Below are 24,551 nucleotides of genomic sequence, written 5' to 3'. Positions count from 1 at the left end.
AAGAAACTTTTAGACAGGCACTTGGATGATAGAAAAATGGAGGGTTATGCAGGAGGCAAGGGTTAGGTTTATCTTGGAGTTGGTTAAAAGGTTGCCACAGTATTGTGGGCTCAAGGGCCTGTATTGTGCTGTAATGTTCAAGTTAATTAGTTTATCACTTAATTAGCAACAGGAACTAACAGTTTACATTATTCAGGTAAACACATGCTGCTAGCCACGTTACGCTGTCGGTCAACAATAAGTAATAGAAGCTTAGCACTTGCATCAGTACAGTTTGTGGCAAAGTCTGCCCAATCAATCCAGGAAACCAACAGATTTTGAGAAAACCAAACCAATTTTCTCACATTCCTTCTGCTGTTACAAAGCCCTGTTGACTTTGTTTGTTCGTTCGTTATATGCCATGTTGTAAGACGAGGACGATCATGGTCTTTTCATGTCCATGATCATTCTTGGCAAATTTTTCTACAGAAGTGGTTTGCCATTGCCGCCTTTCTGTCTTTGCTAGACAGGTGACCTCAGCCATTATCAAACATCTCAGAGATTGTCTACCTGGTGTCGTTGGTCGCCTGACCAGGGCTTGTGATATGCACCAGCTGCTCCCACGGCCTCGTGTGACCCGATTGGAGGGGCTGAGTAGCTGCGACACCTTGCTCAAAGGTGACCTGCTGGCCAGCAGAAGGAAGGAGCATCTTACACCTCCTTTGGTAGAGGCCTATCTCCACACGGCCACCCTTCTCCAATTTAGTCCTTTTTATCCCACTTCCAATTCCAGTACAAAGTAATTCTCCCTGTTAACTGCAAAATCTTTTATATATGTGATCAAATAACTTCCTGTCATGTGACATGGCCCTCCTGTCACTTGGCAAGAGTATATCCAACAAGCTTATGCTGTTTAACACATCAACCATTGGTTTTCAACAATATTTAGTTGAACGATTTGCAATAAGTTAATAAACCAAATAGTATGTCTGATATCACTACTCTAAACTGAATAAAGTTGTGTTGTCCTCAGCATTGTATTGAATATAGATGAAAATATGAGCCATCCAGCTATGCCTGTGCCCTGGAGATTACATGTAAAATACACACTTCTATTTTACTGTAATGAAGTAGTAAAAAAAATAAAACCATGCGTAAAAGATAATGTTCATTGAGATTGGGGATCTCAAAACTTGGTTAGTTTTAACCAAGGGGTTAAGAGTTCTTTTCTTCTCTGCTGCATGTACTTTGAGCGAAAGGATTTGGATGATCGTGGCCAGATTGTTTGAGCCTATATGAGTAACTTCTGCGCAAGTATTTAGTATAAATCACTGAATTTTCTGAATATGATAGTAGTGAAATAATGTTTTGATTTTATTTGTATAAGTAGGAACACATTAAAATGGCAAAGAAGAGAATCGTTTTGGCTTCCTTGTACCTTGGAACAGGTCCTTTGGAACAGGAGCTGGTAGGTAACATACCAGAGAACTATGGAAGTTAATTGTGGAATGTTATTTTACTTTTTGATATAATTCCTTCTCTGGAAACTAGCAAAGTAAAGGCATGTAATAATCTAAAACTGCATATGATTAAAAATTTGATGCTTCATGTTGTATTTCAGGTGCACAATGCTTTGTTTTTAGAAATGTCAGCTTTTATTGTTCTTCCCTAATTTCATTTGAGTCAGTGAAGCTGAGCGACTTTGAACTATTGTTGTCCATAAGATATAGGAGCAGAATTAGGCCATTCAGCCCATCGAGTCTGCTCTGTCATTCCATCATGGCTGATCTTGGATCCCACTCAACCCCATACACTTGCCTTCTCGACATAACCTTTGATGCCCTATCAATTAGGAAACTATCAATTTTCGCTTTTAAGTATAATCCATGGTCTTTGCCTCCATTACAGATGTTTACATGTGGCAGAGCATTCCACAGATTCACTACACTCTGGCTAAAATAATTTGTCGGTGCCTCTGTTCTAAAGTGTGTCCCTCAATTTTGAGGCTAGTTCTGGAATATCCTCCCTACATCCACTTAATCTAGTCCTTTCACACTCAGTGGGTTTCAATGAGACCCCCTGCATTCTTCTTAATTCCAGTAAGTACAGGCCCAAAGCTGCCTCATAGGTTAACCGCTTCATTCCCAGAATCATCTTCGTGATCCAGGTCTGGATGTTCTCCAATGACAACACATCCTTTCTGAGAAACGGGCCCAAAACTGTTGACAATACTCCAAGTGTGACCTGACCAGTGTCTTATAAAGCCTGAGCCCTATCTCCTTGTTTTCATATTCTGTTCGCCTTGAAATAAATGCCAACATTGCATTTGCCTTCTTTACCACAGACTCAGCCTGTGAATTAACTCTCTGGGAGTCTTGCACGAGGATTCCCAAGTTCCTTTGCACCTCTGATGTTTGAATTTTCTCCCCATTTGGATAATATTCTGCACTTTTGTTCTTTTTACAAAAATGCATTATCAAACATTTCTGAACACTGTATTCCATCTGCCACTTTTTTGTCTATTCTTCCAATTTGTCTAGTCTTTTTGCGATCACATTGTTTCCTCAGCACTACCTACCCCTCCTCCTATCTTCGTATCATCTGCAAATATTGCCACAAAGCAATCAATACTATTGTCTAGTCAAGTCAAGTCACTTTTTATTGTCATTTCGACCATAACTGCTGGTACAGTACACAGTAAAAACGACACGACGTTTTTCAGGACCATGGTGCTACATGAAACAGTACAAAAAGAACACTGAACTACGTGGAAAAACAACACAGGAAAAAAACCTACACTAGACTACAAACCTGCCCAGGACTGCATAAGGTGCACAAAACAGTGCAGGCATTACAATAAATAATTAACAAGACAATAGGCACAGTAGAGGGCAGTAAATTGTTGTCAGTCCAGTCTCTGGGTATTGAGGAGTCTGATAGCTTGGGGGAAGAAACTGTTATATAGTCTGGTCGTGAGAGCCCGAATGCTTTGGTGCCTTTTCCCAGACGGCAGGAGGGAGAAGAGTTTGTATGAGGGGTGCATGGGGTCCTTCATAATGCTGTTTGCCTTGTGGATGCAGCGTGTAGTGTAAACATCTGTAATGGCGGGAAGAGAGACCCCGATGATCTTCTCAGCTGATCTCACTATCCACTGCATGGTCTTGCGATCCGAGATGATGCAGTTTCCGTACCAGGCAGTGATGCAGCTGCTCAGGATGCTCTCAGTACAAACTCTGTAGAAAGTGATGAGGATGGGGGGGGGGGGGGGGGGGGGTGTGGTGGGAGATGGACTTTCCTCAGCCTTCGCAGAAAGTAGAGACGCTGCTGGGCTTTCTTTGCTATTGAGCTGGTGTTGAGGGAGCAAGTGAGATTCTCTGCCAGGCGAACACCAAGAAATTTGGTGCTCTTAACGATCTCTACCGAGGAGCCGTCGATATTCAGCGGGGAGTGGTCGCTCCGTGCCCTCCTAATGTCAGCAACCATCTCCTTTGTTTTGTTCACATTCAGAGACAAGTTGTTGGTTTTGTACCAGCCTTTTAGTTGCTGCACCTCCTCTCTGTATGCTGACTCATCATTCTTGCTGATGAGACCCACCACACTCATGTCATCGGCGAACTTGATGATCTGTCCAAATCATTGACAAACTACGTGAAAAGTAGAGGTCCCAATACTCTCCCCTGAGGAACATCACTAGTCACTGGCAGCCAACCAGAAAATGCCCCCTTTATTTCCACTTTCTGCCTCTTGCATGTCAGCCATTCCTCTATCCATGCCAGTATCTTTCCTATAATCCCATGGGATTTTATCTTGTTAAACAGCCTCGTGTGTGGCACCTTATCAAATGCCTTCTGAAAATACAAGTAAATGACACTTACTACCTCAGCTTTCTCCACCATGTTTGTTACTTTGACTTATTTTATCCTTAGTCTCCAAGTACCCTGAAACCTCATCCTTAATAATGGACTCTCAACCCTTTCCCAACCACTGAGGTTAGGCTAACTTGGCTATAATTTCCTTTCTTTTGCCTTCCTCCCTTCTTAAAGTGTGGAGTGACGTCAGGTGAAGTTACTTCACCTTCCTTTTAGGCAATGTATACTAAGTTACTTGGATCTTGACCAAGTGACAGTGAAGTAATCGCAATATGTTTCTGAGTCAGAATAGTGTGCAATTTAGATTTATGGCCAAACGATTCTTGAGCAAAGTGTTTATAGTTTTCCGTTGGGGTCATTGAAGCTCCCTCAGAGACCACTAATTATTTTACAAGTCACAAACTCAAGCATGTGATATATTCTGGGTAGGTCATGAGAACCTTCCATAGAGATGATCATTTTTTCCTGTCACTTTCCGTTTCTGAGACTAATGTTGTTGGAAATAGGGTCAGAAGAAATCAGTGGGAAATAAAAGGTGGCTTTAAATATAAATATTTACTGAACTATACACTTAATTTGCAGTTGTTTATAGTAGTGAGAGAATAAATGGGAGGAAAGCAAATGTGTTAGAGGGTAAGACTTCTGAGCAAGGTGGTTAAGCCTTCTGCATTTTGAAGACTAAGATCATTGAGAATTTTATTGATTTATTATGAGATTTTCCTGCTTACAAGGTAAACATTTATTGCCCTGCTGAAGGGTCTCAGTCCAAAACATCAACGGTTTATTGCTCTCCATAGATGCTGCCTGATGTGCTGAGTTCCTCCAGCATTTTGTATGTGTTGATTTTGGATTTCCAGCATCTACAGAAACTCTGTTTTAAACATTTATTGTGCTTTAAGGCAAATTTTCTCCCTGAAAACATTAATAAATTGGATGGGCATTTGACCAGAAGGTTTTTGGTCAGTCTTATTCATATCAGCTTTTATTCCAAATGTATTTAATTTCTTGAACTCAAGTTATCGAACTCCCTAGATGGTATTTAAACTCTTGTTTCTGAATCATTATTCCATCTCTAAGGGCGCTGCACAAGCAACTAAACCATTCTATTGCAGTACCGCTAATTGGTTAGTCTGCTTTCCAAATAGTTGAGTGTTTTGGCTTCTTTAAAAAAAATTGTAATTCTTTAATAAATTGCAGGAAAGCAGTATTACTGTGAATGTTGTTGTTGGATTTCTGCAAAGCTGTAATTTATTTCTGCAAATAAAATTCACTGCATATTAAGCTCAATTAAAATTGTATTTTTGTTCCCGTTTCTACCTCCTACCTAAGATCCACAAACCCACTTATCCAGATAGACTTATTGTTTCAGCTTGTTCGTGCCCCGCTGAACTCGTATCTGCATACCTCGACTCTGTCTTATTCCCCCAGTTCAGTCCCTTCGTTCACACGCTCTGGATCTTTTCAATGATTTCAGGTTTCCTGGCCCCCATCATATTTTCACGATGGATGTCCAGTCCCTATACACCTCCATCGTCCACCAGGAAGGCCTCAAAGCTCTCCATTTCTGTCTGGACACCAGAATCAACCAGTTCCCCTCCACTACCAATCTCCTCCGTATAGCAGAACTTGTCCTCACACGTAATAATTTCTCCTTTGGCTCCTCCCACTTCCTTCAAACAAAAGGTGTAGCCATGGGCATTCACATGGGTCCCAGCTATGCCTACCTTTTTGTTAGCTACATGGAGCAGTCCATGTTCCAAGCCTACACTGGTGTCACTCTCCCACCACTTTTCCTACACTACATCGATGATTGCATTGTCGCTGCTTCCTGCACCCATGCGGAGCTTATCGACTTCATCAACTTTGCCTTCAACTTCCACACTACCCTCAAATTTACTTGGTCCATTTCTGACACTTCCCTTCCCTTTCTCGATCTCACTCTCTGTATTTCTGGAGACATCTTATCTACTGATGTCTATTATAAACCCACTGATTCTCACAGCTACCTGGATTATATCTCTTTCTACCTGTTACTTGTAAAAACACCATCCCCTTCTCTCAAGTCTTCTGTCTCTGCTGCAGCTGCTCTCAGGATGAGACTTTTCCTTCTAAAACAAAGGAGATGTCCTCCTTGTTCAAAGAAAGGGGCTTCCATTTCATGCACATCTGCTCTTACCCCATCCTCCATCCACCCAACCAGAGATAGGATTCTGCTTTTTCTCACCTACCACCCCACTAGCCTCCGCGTCCAGCACATAATTCTCCGGAACTTCCGCCATCTCCAACGGGATCTCACCACCAACGACATCTTTCCCTCCCCTCCTGTATATCGGTGAGACCCGATGTAGATCGGGAGACTGTTTCGCTGAGCACACCACCAGAAGAAGCGGGATCTCCCAGTGGCTATTCAGTTTAATCCCACTTCCCAACCCCATTCCAGTATGTCAATACATGACCTCCTGTACTGTTACAATGAGCCACACTCAGGTTGGAGGAACAACACTTTGTATTTTGTCTGGGTAGCCTCCAGCCTGATGGTATGAACACCAATTTCTTGAACTTCTGGTAATGGACCCCCACCCTTTCCTTCACCAGTCCCCATCCCCTTTTTTTCTCTCTCTCACTTTATGTCCTTGCCTGCCCATCACCTCTCTCTGGTGTACATCCCATTTTCTTTCTTCCATGGCCTTCTATTGTCACCTATCAGACACCCCCCTTCTCCAGCCCCGTATCACTTTCACCAATCAACTTCTCAGCTATTTACTTCATCCCCCTCCCAGTTTCACCTATCACCTTGTGTTTCTCTCTCCTTTCCCCCCAACTTTTAAATGCACTCCTCATCTTTTCCTCCTCCAGTCCTGCTGAAGGGTCTAGGCCCGAAACGTCGATTGTACTTTTTCCATAGATGCTACCTAGCCTGCTGAGTTCCTCCCAACATTTTGTGTATGTTGCATGTATTTCTGTCAGTTTATTCTGAGGGTGATAACTATCTGGTTTTTAAATTAAAATTTATTTGATAAAAATCATCAATTTATAAATTTAAAAATTGGAATAAATGTTATTGTGTATAGTGGGACAAATTGGAAAAATGCATTTATCAAGCGATTCTGTACCTCTTGTTTAAAATGTTATTAGCATTTGATTTTTTAAAATGAAAGACTTGGAATCCATTTGAGCATCCCTGTTATTAGAAGCCTGGACATGATAAAATTAGTCCAATTTCTTGAATAACTAAATATATTTTAAAATAACTTGTTCTGGTAATTCCACCTTCCATGGCAAGTTACAGTGATAAAACAAGAAAAGAAACTGGAAGACTGTATTGTTTTAATCTGTACTGTCTTGATTTGTGGTAGGAAAGGAGAATTATTTTATTTTCTAGAACTAGAAATGAAAATCTTCAAGTTTTACAATACTGATGGAATTGATATTTTGGGTCAAGTCAATAAATTATGTTGCTTCTCTCAATATTCTTTAGGTTGATTGTATTGAGGAATCTCTGCAAAGGTCACAGGAGGAAGCTATGGTACCTGGTCTTAGAGTTGCCGTTCTGCTAGACTGCACAAGAGGGTCTAGAGGTGTGTTACAGCTGTTACCATAGAAGTATTTACCTATTGATGTAATGATGGAACTAATTCCTTGGAAAAATTACTGGCAGTAAGTTAATTAATGAAATCATAATGAAAAATTCCCATTGCCCTTTGAACAAAGGCCAGTTGTGTATTGCATGTGTTGTGCTTGATTTGTCATTAATATTTATAGCATTTCAACAAATAGAGCTAAAATTTATCGCATTGTATATTGGGTGTTTCAAACTGTAATGTTAGGTGATGGCTGAATGGCATTTGAAGAGCCAGTCACATCGTAATGATATAGACACATCGTAATGATTCATGTACTCAATGTAAGTTGCTCAAAAGTTGTCTCATAAACTGGGTGCTTTAAAATTAGTAACAAATTTCTCCAAGGAGCTTCCAGTTGTGGTCTGTTGTTGCTTAGATTATTGTTGATCTGGGTTTATGCAACAGTATGTTAATAAAACTGGGAAACTTAATTTGGGCCTTTCCCTCAAAGGGATGGTAGAAACTATTGCTTACTTCCTTTCACCTGGAGCTCTCCTGCTGCTCTTGGGTCAGGGTGCTGACATGTATTGAGACACTGGAAGCATGCTGTCTGACCACATTTTCAGGAAAGTTTCCTTGATCAATATATGGAGGTCCCAACTAGAGAGAGTGCTATACTGGATCCCCTTTTGAGGAATGAGACAGGGCAGATGACAGGAGTGTGTGTAGGGGATCACGTTAGATCTAGTGGTTCTAATTTTAAGATAATTATGGAGAAGGGTAGGATTGGTCCTCGGACTGAGATCTTAAATTGGAGTAGGGCCAGTTTTAATGACATCAGAAGTGATCTGGCAGGCATGGACCTTAACAAGGCCATTGTAAAATCCCAGGTGAGAGGCTGGTCCAAAAGGTTAAATTGCTTGGTACTCAGGATGAAGTTGGTAATTGTCTGCAAATTAGAGAAGACAGTGGTAGTAGATGACTGTTTCTCTGACTGGAGGCTTGTGGCTCGTGGTGTGCCACAGAGATTGGTTCTGGGTCCATTGTTGTTTATCATCTGCATTGATGATTTTGATGATAATGTAGCCAACTTGCAGATGACACCACGGTTGGGGGTGTAGTGAACAGCGGAGAAGGCCATCAGAATTTGCAGTTGGGAAAATGAGCTGAAAAATGGCAGGTAGAATTTAATGCAGACAAGTGTGAGGTGTTGCACTTTGGGAGGACAAACCAGGGTAAGACTTGCACAGTGAATCTTGGGGCTCTGAGGTGTGCTATAGAACAAAGGGATCTAGGAATCATAAATTGTTAAGGTTGTAAAGTGAGTTTTTAGCACATTGGCCTTAAATCATTGCATTCAGTATAAGAATTGGGATATTGTGTTGGTGCTGTATAAGGCATTGGTGAGGCCAAATTTAGAGTATTGTGTGCATTTCTGATCATTTGCCTACAGGAAACAATATCAATAAGCTTGAAAGGGTGAAGAACCTGAGTTATAGGGAAAAAAATTGAATAGCTTAAGTCTTTATTCCTTAGAGTGCAGGAGAATGAGGAGTGAACTTTAGACGTATACACAATTATGATGAGTATAGATAGATATTCATGAAGGCTTTTTTCCTTCAGGTTGGGTGAAACTAGAGGTCATAAGTTTAGGGTGAAAAGTGAAATATTTGAAGTATATCTGAGGGGATCTTCACTGACGATTGCGCAAGTGTGGAGCAAGCTGACAGGAAGTGGATGCAAGTTGAATTGTAACATTTAAGATAAGTTTAGATAAGGTATGTGGATGGGAGATGTATGGAGGGATGTGGTTTGGATGCAGGTAATATGTGACTAAACAGAAGATCAAGTCATTATGGACTAGATGGGCTGAAAGGCCTGTTTCTGTGCTGTAGTATTCTGACTTTATGACTGTATGTATTAATCCTTTATGACATTTTTTGTTTACTTATTTTAAAATTTTCCACATTAATTGTTTTGTGAGAAATTTTTAAATTGAAAATTGATTATCATTCTATTTTTGATTGCATTGTACTATTCCCTAGGCAAGAAGAACTCTCGAACTATGCTGATTCCTTTGTTGAAGAAGTTTCCAAATCAAGTGTGTATCTCTTTGTATCACACCCCAGACCTCAGGGGAATTCTTAAACTTCTTGTACCAGAGCGTTTCAATGAGACGATTGGCCTACAGCACATCAAAGTCTACCTCTTTGACAATAATGTTATTATTAGTGGGTGAGTATAAAACACAGTAATTGATTTTCAGAATAAATTAAATATCGCCCCTGATAATGAGTGTGGTGGCAGAAAATAGAAATCCCCAATATGTAGAATTTTGCCAAATTTAACAGCAGTTCTTATTGTCTGTAATTTATCCAGATTCCCACCTAGTTGTTTGGCGTTCGAGAGTCTAGACAAGATATCCAGTAGTGAGTGGCCAGAGCTGGGCCAAGCAGACTGATAGGGAGCAGCTGTAGGGCAACGTGTCCTGCGGGGCAGTCCACTCCAGATTGTGCAGAGGGATGGGTTGTATCTGAAGCAGTGAGTCTTTGCACTTGTAAAGGTTCAACATCAAAGTTGCTTAGCTGTTTAAAATTTCTTTAATATTTGAATAGACATGCAACTTTTATGGTATGTTTTTTGTTTATTTTAGAGATACAAGAAGGTAACAGGCGTTTCTGGCCCAACAAGTCTGCGCAGCCCAATTACACCCATGTGACCAATTTACCTACGACCCATATGTCTTTGGAATGTGGGAGGAAACGCATGTGGTCAGGGGAAAACATACCAACTCAAAGGCAGCAGTGGGAAATCAATCCTTGTTGCTGGCGCTGTAATAGTTTCATGCTAACCGTACTGCTACTGTGCTGCCCCCGAGATTCTTTCACAAAACAATTTTGTGAGTAGCTATCATGAAAGATTCCAACATAGTTAAATGGCAAGTCTCCTCGCAGTACGCTGTTATGGCAATGCGCTAGAAAAGTGGAGCATTTCACACAGGAGCTCCTGATTTCCATGTTTAGCAGTCTGCAGCTCAAAATTGCTGATTGAGTTTTGCATTAATAATGGTGAGTGTCACTAGACTCATAGTTACTTCTACTAAGTGTGGGCCGGTGATTCAGTTGTCAAAGTCATACTGCATGTAAGCAGGCCCATAGCCTCACAACATCCCCACAACTATTGAGCGCCTTTTTTGTACTAATCCTACACCAGTTCTCTTATTAGTTCTATCACTCACCTATACATTAGGGGTAATTTACAGTGATCATTCAACCTATTAACACGAGCACAAAATGCTGGAGGAACTCAGCAAGTCGGGCGGCTTTAATGAGGCTCTCATTCAAAACATCAACTGTTTATTCCCCTCCATCGAAACTGCCTGACTTGCCAAGTTCCTCCAGTATTTTGTGCTAGTTATTTCCAGCATCTGCAGGACCGCTGGTGTTTGTAGTCCATTGACACATTTGTCTTTATGGTGTGGAAAGAAGCTGGAGCTCCCAGAAGAAACCCATGCTGTCACAGGAAGGACGTGTAAACTCCATGCAGTTAGCATCAGAGGTGGGGATTAGATTTTGATCACTGGAGTTGTGGGGCAGAAGCTTTATCAACTGTGCCACTCATTACCGTGTAACAAGGGAAAAAGATCTGATGGGTGGAATAGAATTTGTGAACGTAATTGTTGTACTGCTGGTAGTGAAACTGATCTGAACACTCAAAAAAAAAAATGATATTGCGGATAATAAATTCTACCTTTTTGTTCAAATATTCTAGGGCAAATCTCAGTGATTCCTACTTTACGAATCGCCAGGATCGTTATGTTTTACTACGTGACTGCCGTGAGATTGCAGATTTCTTTGATGAGTTGGTTGGTGCAGTCAGTGATATCTCACTTCAGTTGGAGCAGAATGGCACAGCTGACGTGAAACCAGGAATGATCCATCCATTCACAGGTAGGATCAATTTACCATTTCCTCAACCTGTTGCCAAGCCCGTATCCTACTGAATTATGATTTTTCAGTTAACAAAATTATATGAATTAGTTATTGCTACCCTCTGCTTGAAATGTATGGAAAAATAGACTCAGTGACCACTTTAGGTACAGGGGTGAAACCCAGTGTGGTCTTCTGCTGCTGTAGCCCAACCACTTCAAGGTTCGATGTGCTGTGTGTTCAGAGATGTTCTTCTGCACACCATTGTTGTAATGCATGGTTGGTTGAGTTACTGTTGCTTTCCTGTCAGCTTAAACAGGTCTGGCCATTCTCCTCTGACCTCTCTCGTTAACTTGGCATTTTTTCCCACAGAACTGCCACTCACTGGATTTTTTTTTTAATGCACCATTCTCTATAAACTCTAGAGACTGTTGTACATGAAAATCCCAGGAGATCAGCAGTTTCTGAGATACTCAAACCTCTGAGTCCGGCACCAACAGTCATTCCACAGACAAAGTCACTTGGATCACATTTCTTCCCCAATCTGATGTTTGATCTGAACAACAACTGAACCTCTTGACCATGTCTGCATACTTTAATATATTGAGTTGCTACCGCATAATTGGCTGGTTAGATATTTGTATGGGCAGGTGTACCTAATGAAGTGGCCATTAAGTGTAGTAACCTAGAGACTTGATTCCCTTGTTATGCATATGAAAATTGTTTTTTGTTTTCCCAATGTGGAACATGATTATAATGGTTTGCATGTTGAATTTGGAGATCAGGAGCAATTCCACCAGGCATTACCTATTGTGAAATGCACAAGTTGGGAATTATTTGTTTTCTGCACTGAACGTGCAAGTTCTGAGGGCAGGAGAAATTAGCCCATGTGGTTCTGAAGATGCTAATCTTTGGAAGCTACAAGTTCTACCAGGTTTTAATAGTGAAGAATGATATAAGCAAGGTTTCTGCAAACAAAGTCCAGCCAGGTCTGGAAATTTAACTGAGTTGATCCCCTATTAAACTACTCATTTATTTACGCTCTTTATCCCTACTGCTGTCTGGTTGGCTCAGATCTCATAACCTACAAAAATCCACCTCTTTCTCCATCTCCGTCTGGTTCTGCCAAGTTCAATCACAATGTTGCCAACATTTGGGTAATAGAAACTCGCCCTTAAATAATTCACAGATCGCATCCCAAAAATACAAAATACGGAATAAAATTTGCTGTCATGAAACTTGTGTTTTAGGGAGGGAAAGGTGAATGAATAATATATTTTTTCATCTTGGACTTGATAAACTGCATTTTGTGCCTTTTGTTAGAGAAAATCATGATATAGCCATTTATCTAGGGACTCAAACCCTCCCAATCCTCCCTAGTAATATGTGCCTCTTGTATACAATCTGAGAATGGAAATGTCAAATAATAGAGGCTATAGTTTTAAGGTAAAATGGGGTGGAATATTAAAGGAGAGTGGCAGGTGCCTAGGATGTATTACCAGGGAAGTGGTGGAAGCAGGTACGACAGTGATGTTTAAGGAGTATTTTGACACACAAGTAGGTTGGGAATAGTTCAGATGGAATTAGTTTAAATTGTCTTCATGGTCACTGCAGACCTCATGGTTCAAAGAGCCTGTCCTGTTCTTTGAACTAACTGCAAGTGAAGGCCCTGTTAATTTAGAAATTCACTTCCTTCCAATAGTTAATGAATATAGACAGTCAAAGCTTTGTCAATGAACTTGGCTTATATACTTGAGTTTAGATTCTGACCAACTTCAGCTCAGAAAGAAAACATTGAATCGTCTGGTAGAACTTGTATCTTGGGCTCAGAAGCTTAAGATCAAGTTTCATTCCAGAGACTCGAGGGGAAAAGTCTACGTTAATCCTCCAGTGTATTGAGGGATATGGATGAACAAATCTTTATCTCCTACTGCAGCCACTCACTTGCTTTAAGAGCAATAGTATGCAAAGCCTTATCTCCAGTACCACAGCTGACAGCATGTTGGGGCAGATGGGCTGTGGCTGCTTAGTCAGGAACTCCGTAACAGGTTGAGAAGGAGAGGCACGATTCCGGTTAGAAATACTCATGGCTGTATTCCAGGCAGTTGTTTCAGATATGCTTATCATGGAGACCAGAGCGAGAATTCAGAAGATGAAAGTGGGAATATATTTGAACTTTAATTCTATAAGTACTAAGTACATTTAAAATTAAATCTTCATCTCTTTTTTAACAAAGTTTTTGTGTGCTTGTACTGACTGCCTCTTGTGAAGCATGCTACTGTATTTCCCTGTCCCACAGTGACACCCAGTGGTAGTAACATGTATTTTCAAGGCTCATAATCGTGTTACTGATTTTATTGTGAAGGCATTATAAAGAGTTGGCAAGATTAAATGTTCAAAAATTTCTGTCGTTTTTAAAGTTGAAACATTCCATGGGAACCAAAGGTTATGAGTAGAAGGCAGGAGAATGGAGTTGAGAGGGATAATAAATCAGCCATAGTGGACTCAGTAGGCTGAATGGCTTAATTCTGCTCCTATTCCCTATGGTCTTTTGATCTTGGTAAAATATTTAATAACTGCGATTGCTGGAGTTCTGAAGCTATCATAATCTGTCCCAGATGCTCTCACTGTCACCCGCTGGACTTGTTCATGATCAGGAGTTCCTTCCTCAGCAGCGTGCTTTTCACATGTTCCTACCATAGTGCAGTTTGTGATACAGACTACTCATTGGTGTGTTGCAAGATCAGATTGCAGTCAAAGAAATTCCGTCACGCTAAACAAGAGGGGAACCCTTGCCCTGACGTCAGCAAAACGTCTCACCCAGACCTGCTGGAGCAGTTTGCTCACCTGCAGAATACCATCTACAGTACAGCTTGGGTTACCATTGGAAAGAAGATCTCCAAAACAAATGACTGGTTCACAGGCAAATCCAATGAGATTATCCCTCTTATTGAAGCTGTGCATGCTGCCCTAGCCAAGTATATGCTTTTGCCCACTGAGTGGAACCTACAGTTCCTCAGGGCTGCTAGTAGTAAAGTTCTGCACCAATGAATACTGGGTGTGGCTCAGTGAAGACATCCAGACCACAGCACTGATTGGCAATATCAGGGCATCGAGGTAGCATGCAGGAAGCCCTCGGCCCCTCTCAGAGTAAGATGGCTCCGCTCAAATACATCAATGGAGCAGTAATCACAGACAGGCAAACAGACTGAGAAGTGGATAGAATGTTACTCTGGCCTCTACTCCAGAGTGAACACTGTGTCACCACCTCAGCCCTGAACACCATTGCCGACAATGGAAGAACTGGATGCAGAGCCAACCCTAGAGGTGCTCAGCTCCTAGTCAGCAGCTTGGCCTTGTGAAGACGCCAGGCAATGATGGGATTCCCCCTGACCTGATTAAGCACTGCATCTCTACCCTACTGCACCTGCTGCTCGCCCCTGTTAGTGGTGGCAGGTAGGGGCTGTACTACAGGATGTGAGCCACGCCAAGATTGTTACTGTCTGCAAAAACAAAGGTGCGAGAAGTGACTGTAACAATTACAGGGACATCGCCCTCTTGGGTGTTGTTGGCAAAGTCTTTGCCAAGTCTTCTTGGTCGGCCTATAACCTCGGCTGAATGTGTCTACTCGGAGTCATAGAGTGGCTTCTGTGCTGGGAGGTCAAATGTGGGCGTGATTTTCTTTCTTTGCCAACTCCAGGAGGAGTGTGGAGAACAAAGAAAGTCTGCAGTGTATCTATTGCTCTTACCAAGGGATTTACTTGGCCAGCAGAAATGGGCTCTTTCTGATCCTCTCTAAGGTAGGCTGCCCACCAAGGCTACTGAGCATGATCAGATGCTTCTACAGCGAAGTAAGGTGGATCGTGCAGTACAGTGGTAACCCTTTGAAAACATTTGATATAAGTGTTAAGCAAGGCTGTGTTTTTGTTCTAACGCTCTTCAGGATCGTCTTCGTCCTTCTCCTGAGGCAACATTTGGCACAGCAGCAGTGGAAATCTACCTCCACACTAGATCAGATGGGAGGCTCTTTAACCTCACCTACAGAAAAGCAAAAACCAGAGTGTGTGAGGATATGATCACAGACTTGCTGTTTACTCCACAGCACCTCCAGAGCTTGATGGATCGCTTCTCTCAGGCCTTCAAGGAGTTTGGTCTGTCAGCCTGAAGAAGACAAATGTCTCAGGACAAGACGTGGAGGCACCAGCAGTCGTTGCCATTGACAACTACAAACTGGATGTTGTTCATCTGTTCACATACCTGGGGTCCATCATCAGTGACAACCTCTTCTTGGATGCAGAAATCGTCAAGCTCATTGGGAAGGCTGCAACAACTCTGGCCAGTCTCACCACATGAGTCTGGGAGAACTCCATTCTCTCATTCAAAACAAAGATGGCGGTGTACAATGGCTGTGTCACCAGCGCACTAGTGCATGGCAGCGAGACCTGGGCGTCAAACGCTAAGCAGGAGAGAAGGCTCAACACTTGGGCATCTCCTCGCTCGTGCTGGCCTTAGCATGTACAGCCTGCTCGGGATGCATAGGCTGAGCTGGTTGGGCTGTGTTTGCTACATGCAGGATGGCCGAATCTCAAAAGGCTTCCTCTATGGTAAGCTGGCTTCAGGCAAGAGAACCCACAACTGCGCTCAAAGATGTCTGCAAGCGGGACGTGAAGGCACTGGACGTCAGCCTAGAGTCCTGAGAGGAGAAGCACCCTAAGTCAGGTGAAGAAAAGTTCCCGAAAGCTGCAGAAGACATAGACCCATAGAAAGGAACACAGCATCTCCAGTAGAGCTGAGATACTTACAGGTGTGCCCTCGGCAACCGAGACTGCCGCTCTCGCACTGGTTTCATCAGCTGCAGATAGTGCTGCATGAACAAGGAGAACTAGGACAGAATATCCATGGTCTACCCCAACCAACAGAGGGACACTAACATTTAATAACTGATCAGTTGAAACGATAGTTTAAATGAGTACATTATCTTTACAGAATCTGCTTTGGAACAGAGGATTGTGTTTGGGTGGCAGCATCATTTTAACCCTGAATTATTAAACTCTTGCAATGATTTCAGGGACCCTCTGCCAATAGATGATGTGCAAGTGAATGACAGTGGTGTGATTGTGAATGTAGTATTAGAACTGTAACATCAATCACTAAATGACCACAAAAGTCACAATTAAAATTCAATTACATTGTACATAAAGTAATCCACATTGGGTATATTTCTGTGGACTTGCAATTTAATATCTTAACTGCAGAAGAGCAGAGGTCTCTATTTAAACTCTGTTATGATTAGATTGTTTCAATAGATAGGTTATTACTATGACATCAGTTTCTTAACAGGAAGAATATAGCTTTATAACATGATATTAAAACATATAATGAAATGCATAATTTGCATCAAATCAGATCAGCAAGGATTCTGCTGGGTTGCCATACCTCTACGCCAACATAGCATGCCCACAACTCACGAACCCTAACACTGCGTCTTTAGAGTGTGGGAGGAAACCAGAGCACCCGAAGGAAACCCGTGTGCTCTCGGGGAGAAAGTACAAACTCTTTACAGGCAGTGGCAGGAATTGAACACCAACTGGTGATCACCAGTGCTGTAATAGTATTATGATAAGCACTACACTACTGGGTTGCCCTTCTTTAAGTTCTTATAAAGTTCTTAATTTCTTTGAGTTTTAATTTGAAATCTGAATTCTTTGAATTTTAAAATATCTTTACATTTTTATAAGGACCCAATAAATTTGAACAACATTTGATTCATTAGCCGCTATTCCTTATTTGCATTTTTGTATTTAAACTGTTCTGGATATTTTAATAAGTACTTTATTGATCCCAAGTGGGAAATTCTTTTGTTACAGCAGCAATATTTAAAACACACTTGACAATGTGCAGACTTAACTAATAATAATGTACAGAATAATATACACAGTGTATGAAATAATAGTCTATTGTACTATGATGTGTGTTCTCCTGTTGCACAGAGATGAGCTGTTATGCTTATTGCATTTGGTAAAAAAGATTTTCTGTAATGATCCTTATGACAGCAGAGCTGAACGAGTCTGTTCGAAAAGGTGCCGTGCTGCTTATTCAGTAGGTCATGGAGAGGATGGGCCAGATTGTCCATAAAGGATAACAGTTTGTTTACTGACCTCCTCTCCACCACTAACTCAAAAGAGTCCGGATTGTAGCCAAGGACGGGTCTAGCCTTTTTAGTGAATTTATTTAGTTCATAAAGTGGCACTGTGATAAAAGATCAGCTCTGTGCTCTTATCGATTGGTGCAGCAGATGATCCCTGTTCTTATTGGATAGTAGAGCAGGGAATGAGAGGCTGTGTGACCTACTCTTTAATTTCTTAGTTTCAACTTTCCTGCTGTACCTATACCTTAGTTAGCCCAGAACCATTTTTTTCTGTAGTTTATTCACTGAAAATTCAAGACATTGTTGCATGTTTATTTTAGTTACACTTGCCTATACTACTTTATAAATTACCAACAAAAGGCCCTTAAGCCAAAAATACATCCTTGTGGATGTTATGCATCTATTAACAGATAAACATCTGAAGTAATGTTCATCTAATTTTACAATTGGTCCTATTTCTTTTCACGTGACTAATTGTAAATTGCAGCATTCTTGTTCTTCTGCCAAGCTTTTTTTTAACAAAAGCTGCACACACACAATGCTGGAGGAACTCCTCAAATCAGCCAGCAGCAACTATGGAGGGGGATATACAGTTGAAGTTTCAGGCTGAGACTCTTCATCTTTGGGCTGTCTTTTCTCTGGATTCTGATTAGCTACCTAGGCTTTCTTAAATTAGATTAGATTGCTGCCTGCTTTATTTAACTACATTTTGGAACTTCCATTGTGCTTTGTTCTCTTGCTTTTAGGAGCTGTAGTTTCCATCCTTTGCCTATCTAGGGTTTTCCCAAAGGGAATTTCACTTAAACTGCCTCTGAAACTAGTGGTTCTCTCTTTCATCCCAGCTCTTTGTGAATTGCACATGATGCCTAACTTTTTCTTCCTCTTCTGAAAACTGAAACAAGGCTAAATTTTTCTCATTGTGAACTATTTCACATCTTTTATTTATGAATTCATTCAACAATTGCACATGACAACAGTCTTCCTCCCAATATGGCACATAGATGAACGCAAAATAGAGGGTTATGTGGAAGGAAAGGGTTAGATTGATCTTGCGGTAGGTTAAGGGATTGGCAAAACATCATGGGCTGAAAGATTGTAATATGCTCTAATATGGGGAGTGGCCACTTTATTAGGTTCGCCTTGTTGATGCAAATATCTAATCAGCCAATCATATGGCAGCAACTCAGTGCATAAAAGTACGTGGATATGTCAAGAGGTTCAGTTGTTCTTCCTACGAAACATCAGAATGGAGAAGTTTGATCCAATGGAATGATTGTTGGTGCCACAGGGGCTGGTTTGAGTATCTCAGAAACTGCTGGTCTGTATTTTCACACACAATGATATCTAGAGTTTCTAGAGAATGGTTTGAAAAACCGAAAGAGAAAAACAGCACAACATCCAGTGAGCAACAGTTCTGTGGGTGAAACTGTCTTGCTGATGAGAGAGGTCAAAGGAGAATGGTTCAAGCTGATAGGAAGGTGACAGTAACTCAAATAACCACTCATTATAACTGGTGTGCATAGCAGCATCTCTGAATGTACAGCGTATCGAACCTTGAAGTGGATGGGCTACAGCTACAGAAGATACCTAATAAAGCGTCCTCTGAGTGCTCCTTCTGAAGTATTGAACAATATTTGAGGACTATTTCAAAAATTGTAGCATATCACAAAACAAAAAGATTATCTCCTGCTAGGTAACACTATCACACCACAAGCTTTTAGATAGAGCAAAGTGCTTTTGCAAATAAACAGTGTTGCTAAGCCTGACATTATAGTCAGACATAATTCTTAGCGCTGCCATTATATTGGTAAGTGAGAAAAATGTACCCCAATCACTGGGGGGGGGGGGGGGGGGGAAGTTTAATGAAGGTTTGTGTACATACCTCTGTCATCCACTAGAAGATGGATTTTGACTCTTTTGATAACTAACTATTGATGCTTAAATAAAGTCTGAATTAAATTTAAATGATTCCATGATCAAATCCTAGCATCAGAAATGTACCCCGTAGTAAAGTGTCTGTATCTGTTATGGGATGCAGTTTACCATTTGTTATACACGGTATTCATGACTGTAAACTGTAATTTTTAAAATTTCATGCTGGGCATTGCTGACGAGCATAGGATTTATTGTTCCTTCCTAGTTATCCTTGACAAGGTGCCAAGCTGCTTCCTTGTAAATGTTCTGCTACTGTTTTTTTTTAAACTCGGATTTTAGCCAAAAGACCATGGAGGAAAGCCAGTAAATTTATCGAAGTAAAATTTAGCACTGAGAAGTCGGAATAAATTTTGTCCATGAAACAATTCATGTTATTATTTTCTACAAAACTAAACACATTAAGGATAGATCAGTTAAGTGGCCACATAACATGGAGGGGTGGGGGCGGCTCGGTGTAAGAGGCTGGTTTCTGTGACGTTCTGAGTTGTATCCACCACTCCCTACAGCTTTTTACGGTCATGGGTACAGCAATTGCCATACCAAGCTGCAACGTGTATAGGATGCTTTCTGTGGTGAATCAATAAAAACTGATGAGAGTCAAAGGGGACATGGGAAGATTAATACGAGGGAAGAAGATGTAGAATATTTTAGAGTGTTTATAATATAGAGGGTGAAACTAAATTTAGAACAAGTTGGGCAGAAGCTAATAAGCAATAAGAGTTGTGAAGTAAACTAAATAGGCTGGTTTGACAGGTCCCCTGGGCCCTATGGCTATAAGGTCATAAAAAGGTGGATGCATCATTGTTACTTTTCAAAGATCCTTGCATTCTGGTAAGATCAGTGTAGGTTTAAAGGAAAAAGTCATTTAATGCCCAAGGTCTCAGACCTTAATTAGCTTGTTAGGGGTATGACTTGTTCACAGTCATCGTTCGGAAAGGCCAGGTGATGTAAATTTCAAAGCTTTATAAATACCATGACTCCTCACACCTTGTCCCAACAATCAGCAGCCGTGGGCTCCTCTAAGCAACTGCCAAGCACTCTGAAAATTAAAATAAATGATGCCCATAAAGCAGGAGAAGGCTATAAGAAGATAGCAAAGTGTTTTCAGGTAGCCGTTTCCTCAGTTCATAATGTAGTTAAGAAATGGCAGTTAACAGGAATGGTGGAGATCAAGTTGAGGTCTGGAAGACCAAGAAAACTTTCCAAGAGAACTGCTCGTAGGATTGCTAGTAAGGTAAATCAAAAGCCCCATTTGACTACAAAAGATCTTCAGGAAGATTTAGCGGACCCTGGAGTGGTGGTGCACTGTATTACTGTGCAGCGACACCTGCATAAATATGACCTTTATGGAAGAGTCATCAGAAGAAAGCTTTTCCTGCGTCCTCACAAAATTCAGTGTCAGAAGTTTGCAAGGGAACATCTAAACAAGCCTGATGCACTTTGGAAACAAGAAACTGATGAAGTTAAAATAGAACTTTTTGGCCGCAATGAGCAAAGGTATGTTTGGAGAAATAAGGGTGCAGAATTTCATGAAAAGAACACCTCTCCAACTTTAAGCACGGGGCTGGATCGATCATGCTTTGTGCTTGTGTTACAGTCATTGGCACGGGGAACATTTCACTGGTAGAGGGAAGAATGAATTCAATTAAATACCAGCAAATTCTGGAAGCAAACATCACACCATCTGTAAAAAAGCTGAAGCTGAAAAGAGGATGACTTCTACAACAGGATAATGATCCTAAACACACCTCAAAATCCATACTGGACTACCTCAAGAGGTGCAAGCTGAAGGTTTTGCCATGGCCCTCACAGTCCCCCGACCTAAACATCATCGAAAATCTGTGGATAGACCTCAAAAGAGCAGTGCATGCAAGACGGCCCAAGAATCTCACAGAACTAGAAGCTTTTTGCAAGGAAGAATGGGTGAAAATCCCCAGACAAGAATTGAAAGTCTCTTAGCTGGCTACAGAAAGCGTTTATAAGCTGTGATACTTGCCAAAGGGGGTACTGACCATGCATGGTGCCCAAACTTTCACTTTGGGCCCTTTTCCTTTTTTGTTATTTTGAAACTTTAAAAGATGGAAATAAAAAAGTAATCTTGCTTAAATTTTAAAAAAAAAGTGTCATCTTTAACTTTATGCCTTTTGGAAATCAGGTCATCATTTACTCACTTAGCTATTCACAGTGACAGAAATTTTGACCAGAGTTGCCCAAACTTTTGCATGCCACTGTAAATAGCAGTAAGTAATGAGAACATGAGATAAAGAGTCCTTAAAGTGAGATCATTGATTGTAGGAACATTTCAATATAAGCACCTTTACATAAAATACTATTGTATTGTGGTTAGTCTGTACAGGCCTTCAAGCTGCCAGATTATCAATTAACCCTTTCTTATTACACACTACAGGATATAAAATACCTGCTGCGTCATACCTGCGTCATATAAAATACCTGCTGCGTCTCATCTAGAAAACAGTTAATTTTGGTTTGCCCAAACTATGTGTGGCTTTAAGTCTCCATAATAACTGTATTCCCGCTTTCATAACATTTCTCTCCTGCATTGCATCATTGCTACTCGTACACACATTTGCCAATCATTATCTCCCCCTGGTCTTTCTTAGCTTCATCCAGGCTGATACTGTTTGATTCTTGGAGTTAACGTCCATCCTTTCTACTTTCGTTATCCCATCTTCCATCATTAGGGCTACACTTCCTCCAGAATGTTTTTGGAACGAGGGAGGATGAGAGATGATTTGACGGAGGTGTATAAGATTATAAGAGGTATAGATGGAGTGAGCAGCTAGCATCTTTACCCTTGAGCAGCAATGGCTAATGCCAGAGGACACCTTTGTAAGGTGGATGGAGGAAAATTTAGGGGTGATGCAAGGTGTTTTTATTTTTACAGAGTGGTAAATGCCTGGAATGAACTGTCTGGAGTGGTGGTGGAGGTGATAGATTAGGGACATGGATGAGAGCAAAATGGAGGGTTATGGTCTATCGGAGTGAAGGGTAAAATTGATCATTGAGTAGGTTAAAAGGTCGGCACAGCATCAGGGGTTAAAGGGTGTTACGTACACACAACTCTGTAAAAGTATCAGCAGCAATAGAACACGCCTGGAGTCTGGTCTTGCTGTTAACAAAGCACTATTTTATTAGTAACTACATCATATACTTAAACCAGATAAATCAAGAGTTAACAGTGTTATGCATATATAGGTGTAAATATAAAGTTTCCAAACTTATTCAAGCTCAGGTGGCAAGAGTTACAGTCTTACGATGGCATGTAAGAGAAGTTCAGTTCAGATGCACAGGTTAATTAATGCGAGATGCTTGTAGTCCAAAGGCGACTGTCCAAATGCTGTCCAAGTTGCATGCCATCTTGGACAATGACTCCCATCCACTCCATAATGTACTGGTTAGGCACAGGAGTACGTTCAGCCAGAGACTCATTCCACCGAGATGTAACACTGAGCGTCATAGGAAGTCATTCCTGACTGTGGCCATCAAACTTTACAACTCCTCCCTTGGAGTGTCAGACACCCTGAGCCAATAGGCTGGTCCTGGACTTATTTCCACTTGGCATGATTAACTTATTATTATTTAAATATTTATGGTTTTATATTGCTATATTTCTTCACTACTCTTGGTTGGTGCGGCTGTAACGAAACCCAATTTCCCTCGGGATCAATAAAGTATGTCTGTCTGAATGTTGTGAGAAGGCAATTACATCGATATTCCACAGTTTCCATGACAGCAATACAAAATAACAATAGCAGTAGGTTCTATCTCCGTAGTTGTTCCTCTCCACACATGAAGTATCACTGACAGTGATCTTCAATGAATATCCTTTCAACACAAGTGGTACCACACCGGAATTCGGCTACGGGACATCCCAAAGTGGTGGCCACAAGATACTCGAACAGAATCCACGTATGGATTATCACCCACAGTAGCTTATCAAAAGGGGACCATCTTCAAGGGAACCGCCACCCAGGCAAGGGTTGACACACCGGTAGATTCCACAAGGTTACCCCAAGCACATAGAATATGATAGCCACTTATCCAGTTCCATGACATACAAAATAACTCTCAACAGTGATTTGCCACAGGGGTGCCTTTCTTCAATGAATTACCACACCCAGACAAAAGGGTAAACACACAGGTATTCACAAAGTGTTTCCCCTCACCAGAGAACCCACTCCTGTGGATTAACTATGTGGCAATCACACCTTCGTAGTCAAATGGAAACAAACTCACCCTCGCGGGCTACTTGGAGAAAGAGTCCAAACAGTGACCTCTTTGTCACTAGGTTTCTTCTGTTTCAAACCTTCCTCTCTGCTCCTCTCTCTCTGCAAACTTATTCTAGTTGCAGCACTTGTGAGAGTTATTTATCAATACTCTGGATCGATCTCATCTCACCCCTTTGGTCTACTGAAAGTTTAACCAGCGACCAACTTACTGGTGTCTTCCATTGACGGAATCCATCTCGACTCTGTGTGTGTCTCTCCTCGTAAAAAAAAAAACAAGCTGCAGAGAAACCATACCATTCAATTGACCGTCAAATAACTCCACCTTTCTCCACCATAGTAACCAAACAACTCTGCAGTCAGCAGTGTCCAAAAGTCAGTCTCATTCTCCCGGCGTTTTAAGGTGACAGTCTACCGAATAAAATGAACCCCAGGGGTATATAACAAAGGGTTTGTACTGTGCTGTGGTGTTCTACGTTCTAAGTTAAGTAGACTGGAATACTCGACCTTTGTCACTTCAAAGCAAATTTATTATCAAATGCATGATGTCACAATATACAGCCCTGAGATTCATTTTCTTGTGGGCATACTGAGTAAATCCAAGCAACATAGAATCAATGAAAGAGTGCACCCAACAGGACAGACAATCTTTGCATGAAAGACCACAAACTGTGCAAATACAAAAGGGGAAAAAATAAGCACAAAATATTGAGAACATGAGATGAAGAGTCCTTGAAAGTGAGTCCTTAGGTTGTGGGAACAGTTCAGTGATGGGGGCAAGTGAAGCTAAATGAAGTTATCCCTATTGGTTCAAGAGCCTGATGGTTGAGGGGTAATAACGGTTCCTGAATCTGCTGGCGTTAGTCTTGAGGCTGCTGTAC

At 41.2% G+C, this 24,551-nt stretch overlaps 1 protein-coding gene across 1 annotated transcript in view; it reads left to right on the top strand.

Annotated features, from left to right (window-relative positions):
- The window catches only part of pgs1 (phosphatidylglycerophosphate synthase 1), a 52,069-nt gene that overhangs the window by 6,615 nt on the left and 20,903 nt on the right, over positions 1-24,551 (top strand). Inside the window, exons 3-6 of the mRNA XM_073026253.1 lie at positions 1,370-1,447; positions 7,327-7,426; positions 9,457-9,646; positions 11,183-11,361. Of these exons, the coding sequence (XP_072882354.1) occupies positions 1,370-1,447; positions 7,327-7,426; positions 9,457-9,646; positions 11,183-11,361 (547 nt within the window). The remainder of the gene's footprint in view (positions 1-1,369; positions 1,448-7,326; positions 7,427-9,456; positions 9,647-11,182; positions 11,362-24,551) is intronic.

Source organism: Hemitrygon akajei, chromosome 22, assembly GCF_048418815.1.
Source record: "Hemitrygon akajei chromosome 22, sHemAka1.3, whole genome shotgun sequence".
NCBI classification, from domain to species: domain Eukaryota; kingdom Metazoa; phylum Chordata; class Chondrichthyes; order Myliobatiformes; family Dasyatidae; genus Hemitrygon; species Hemitrygon akajei.
The sequence above is the reverse complement of the archived record's forward strand: the minus strand, read 5'-3'. Positions and strand labels throughout refer to the sequence as shown.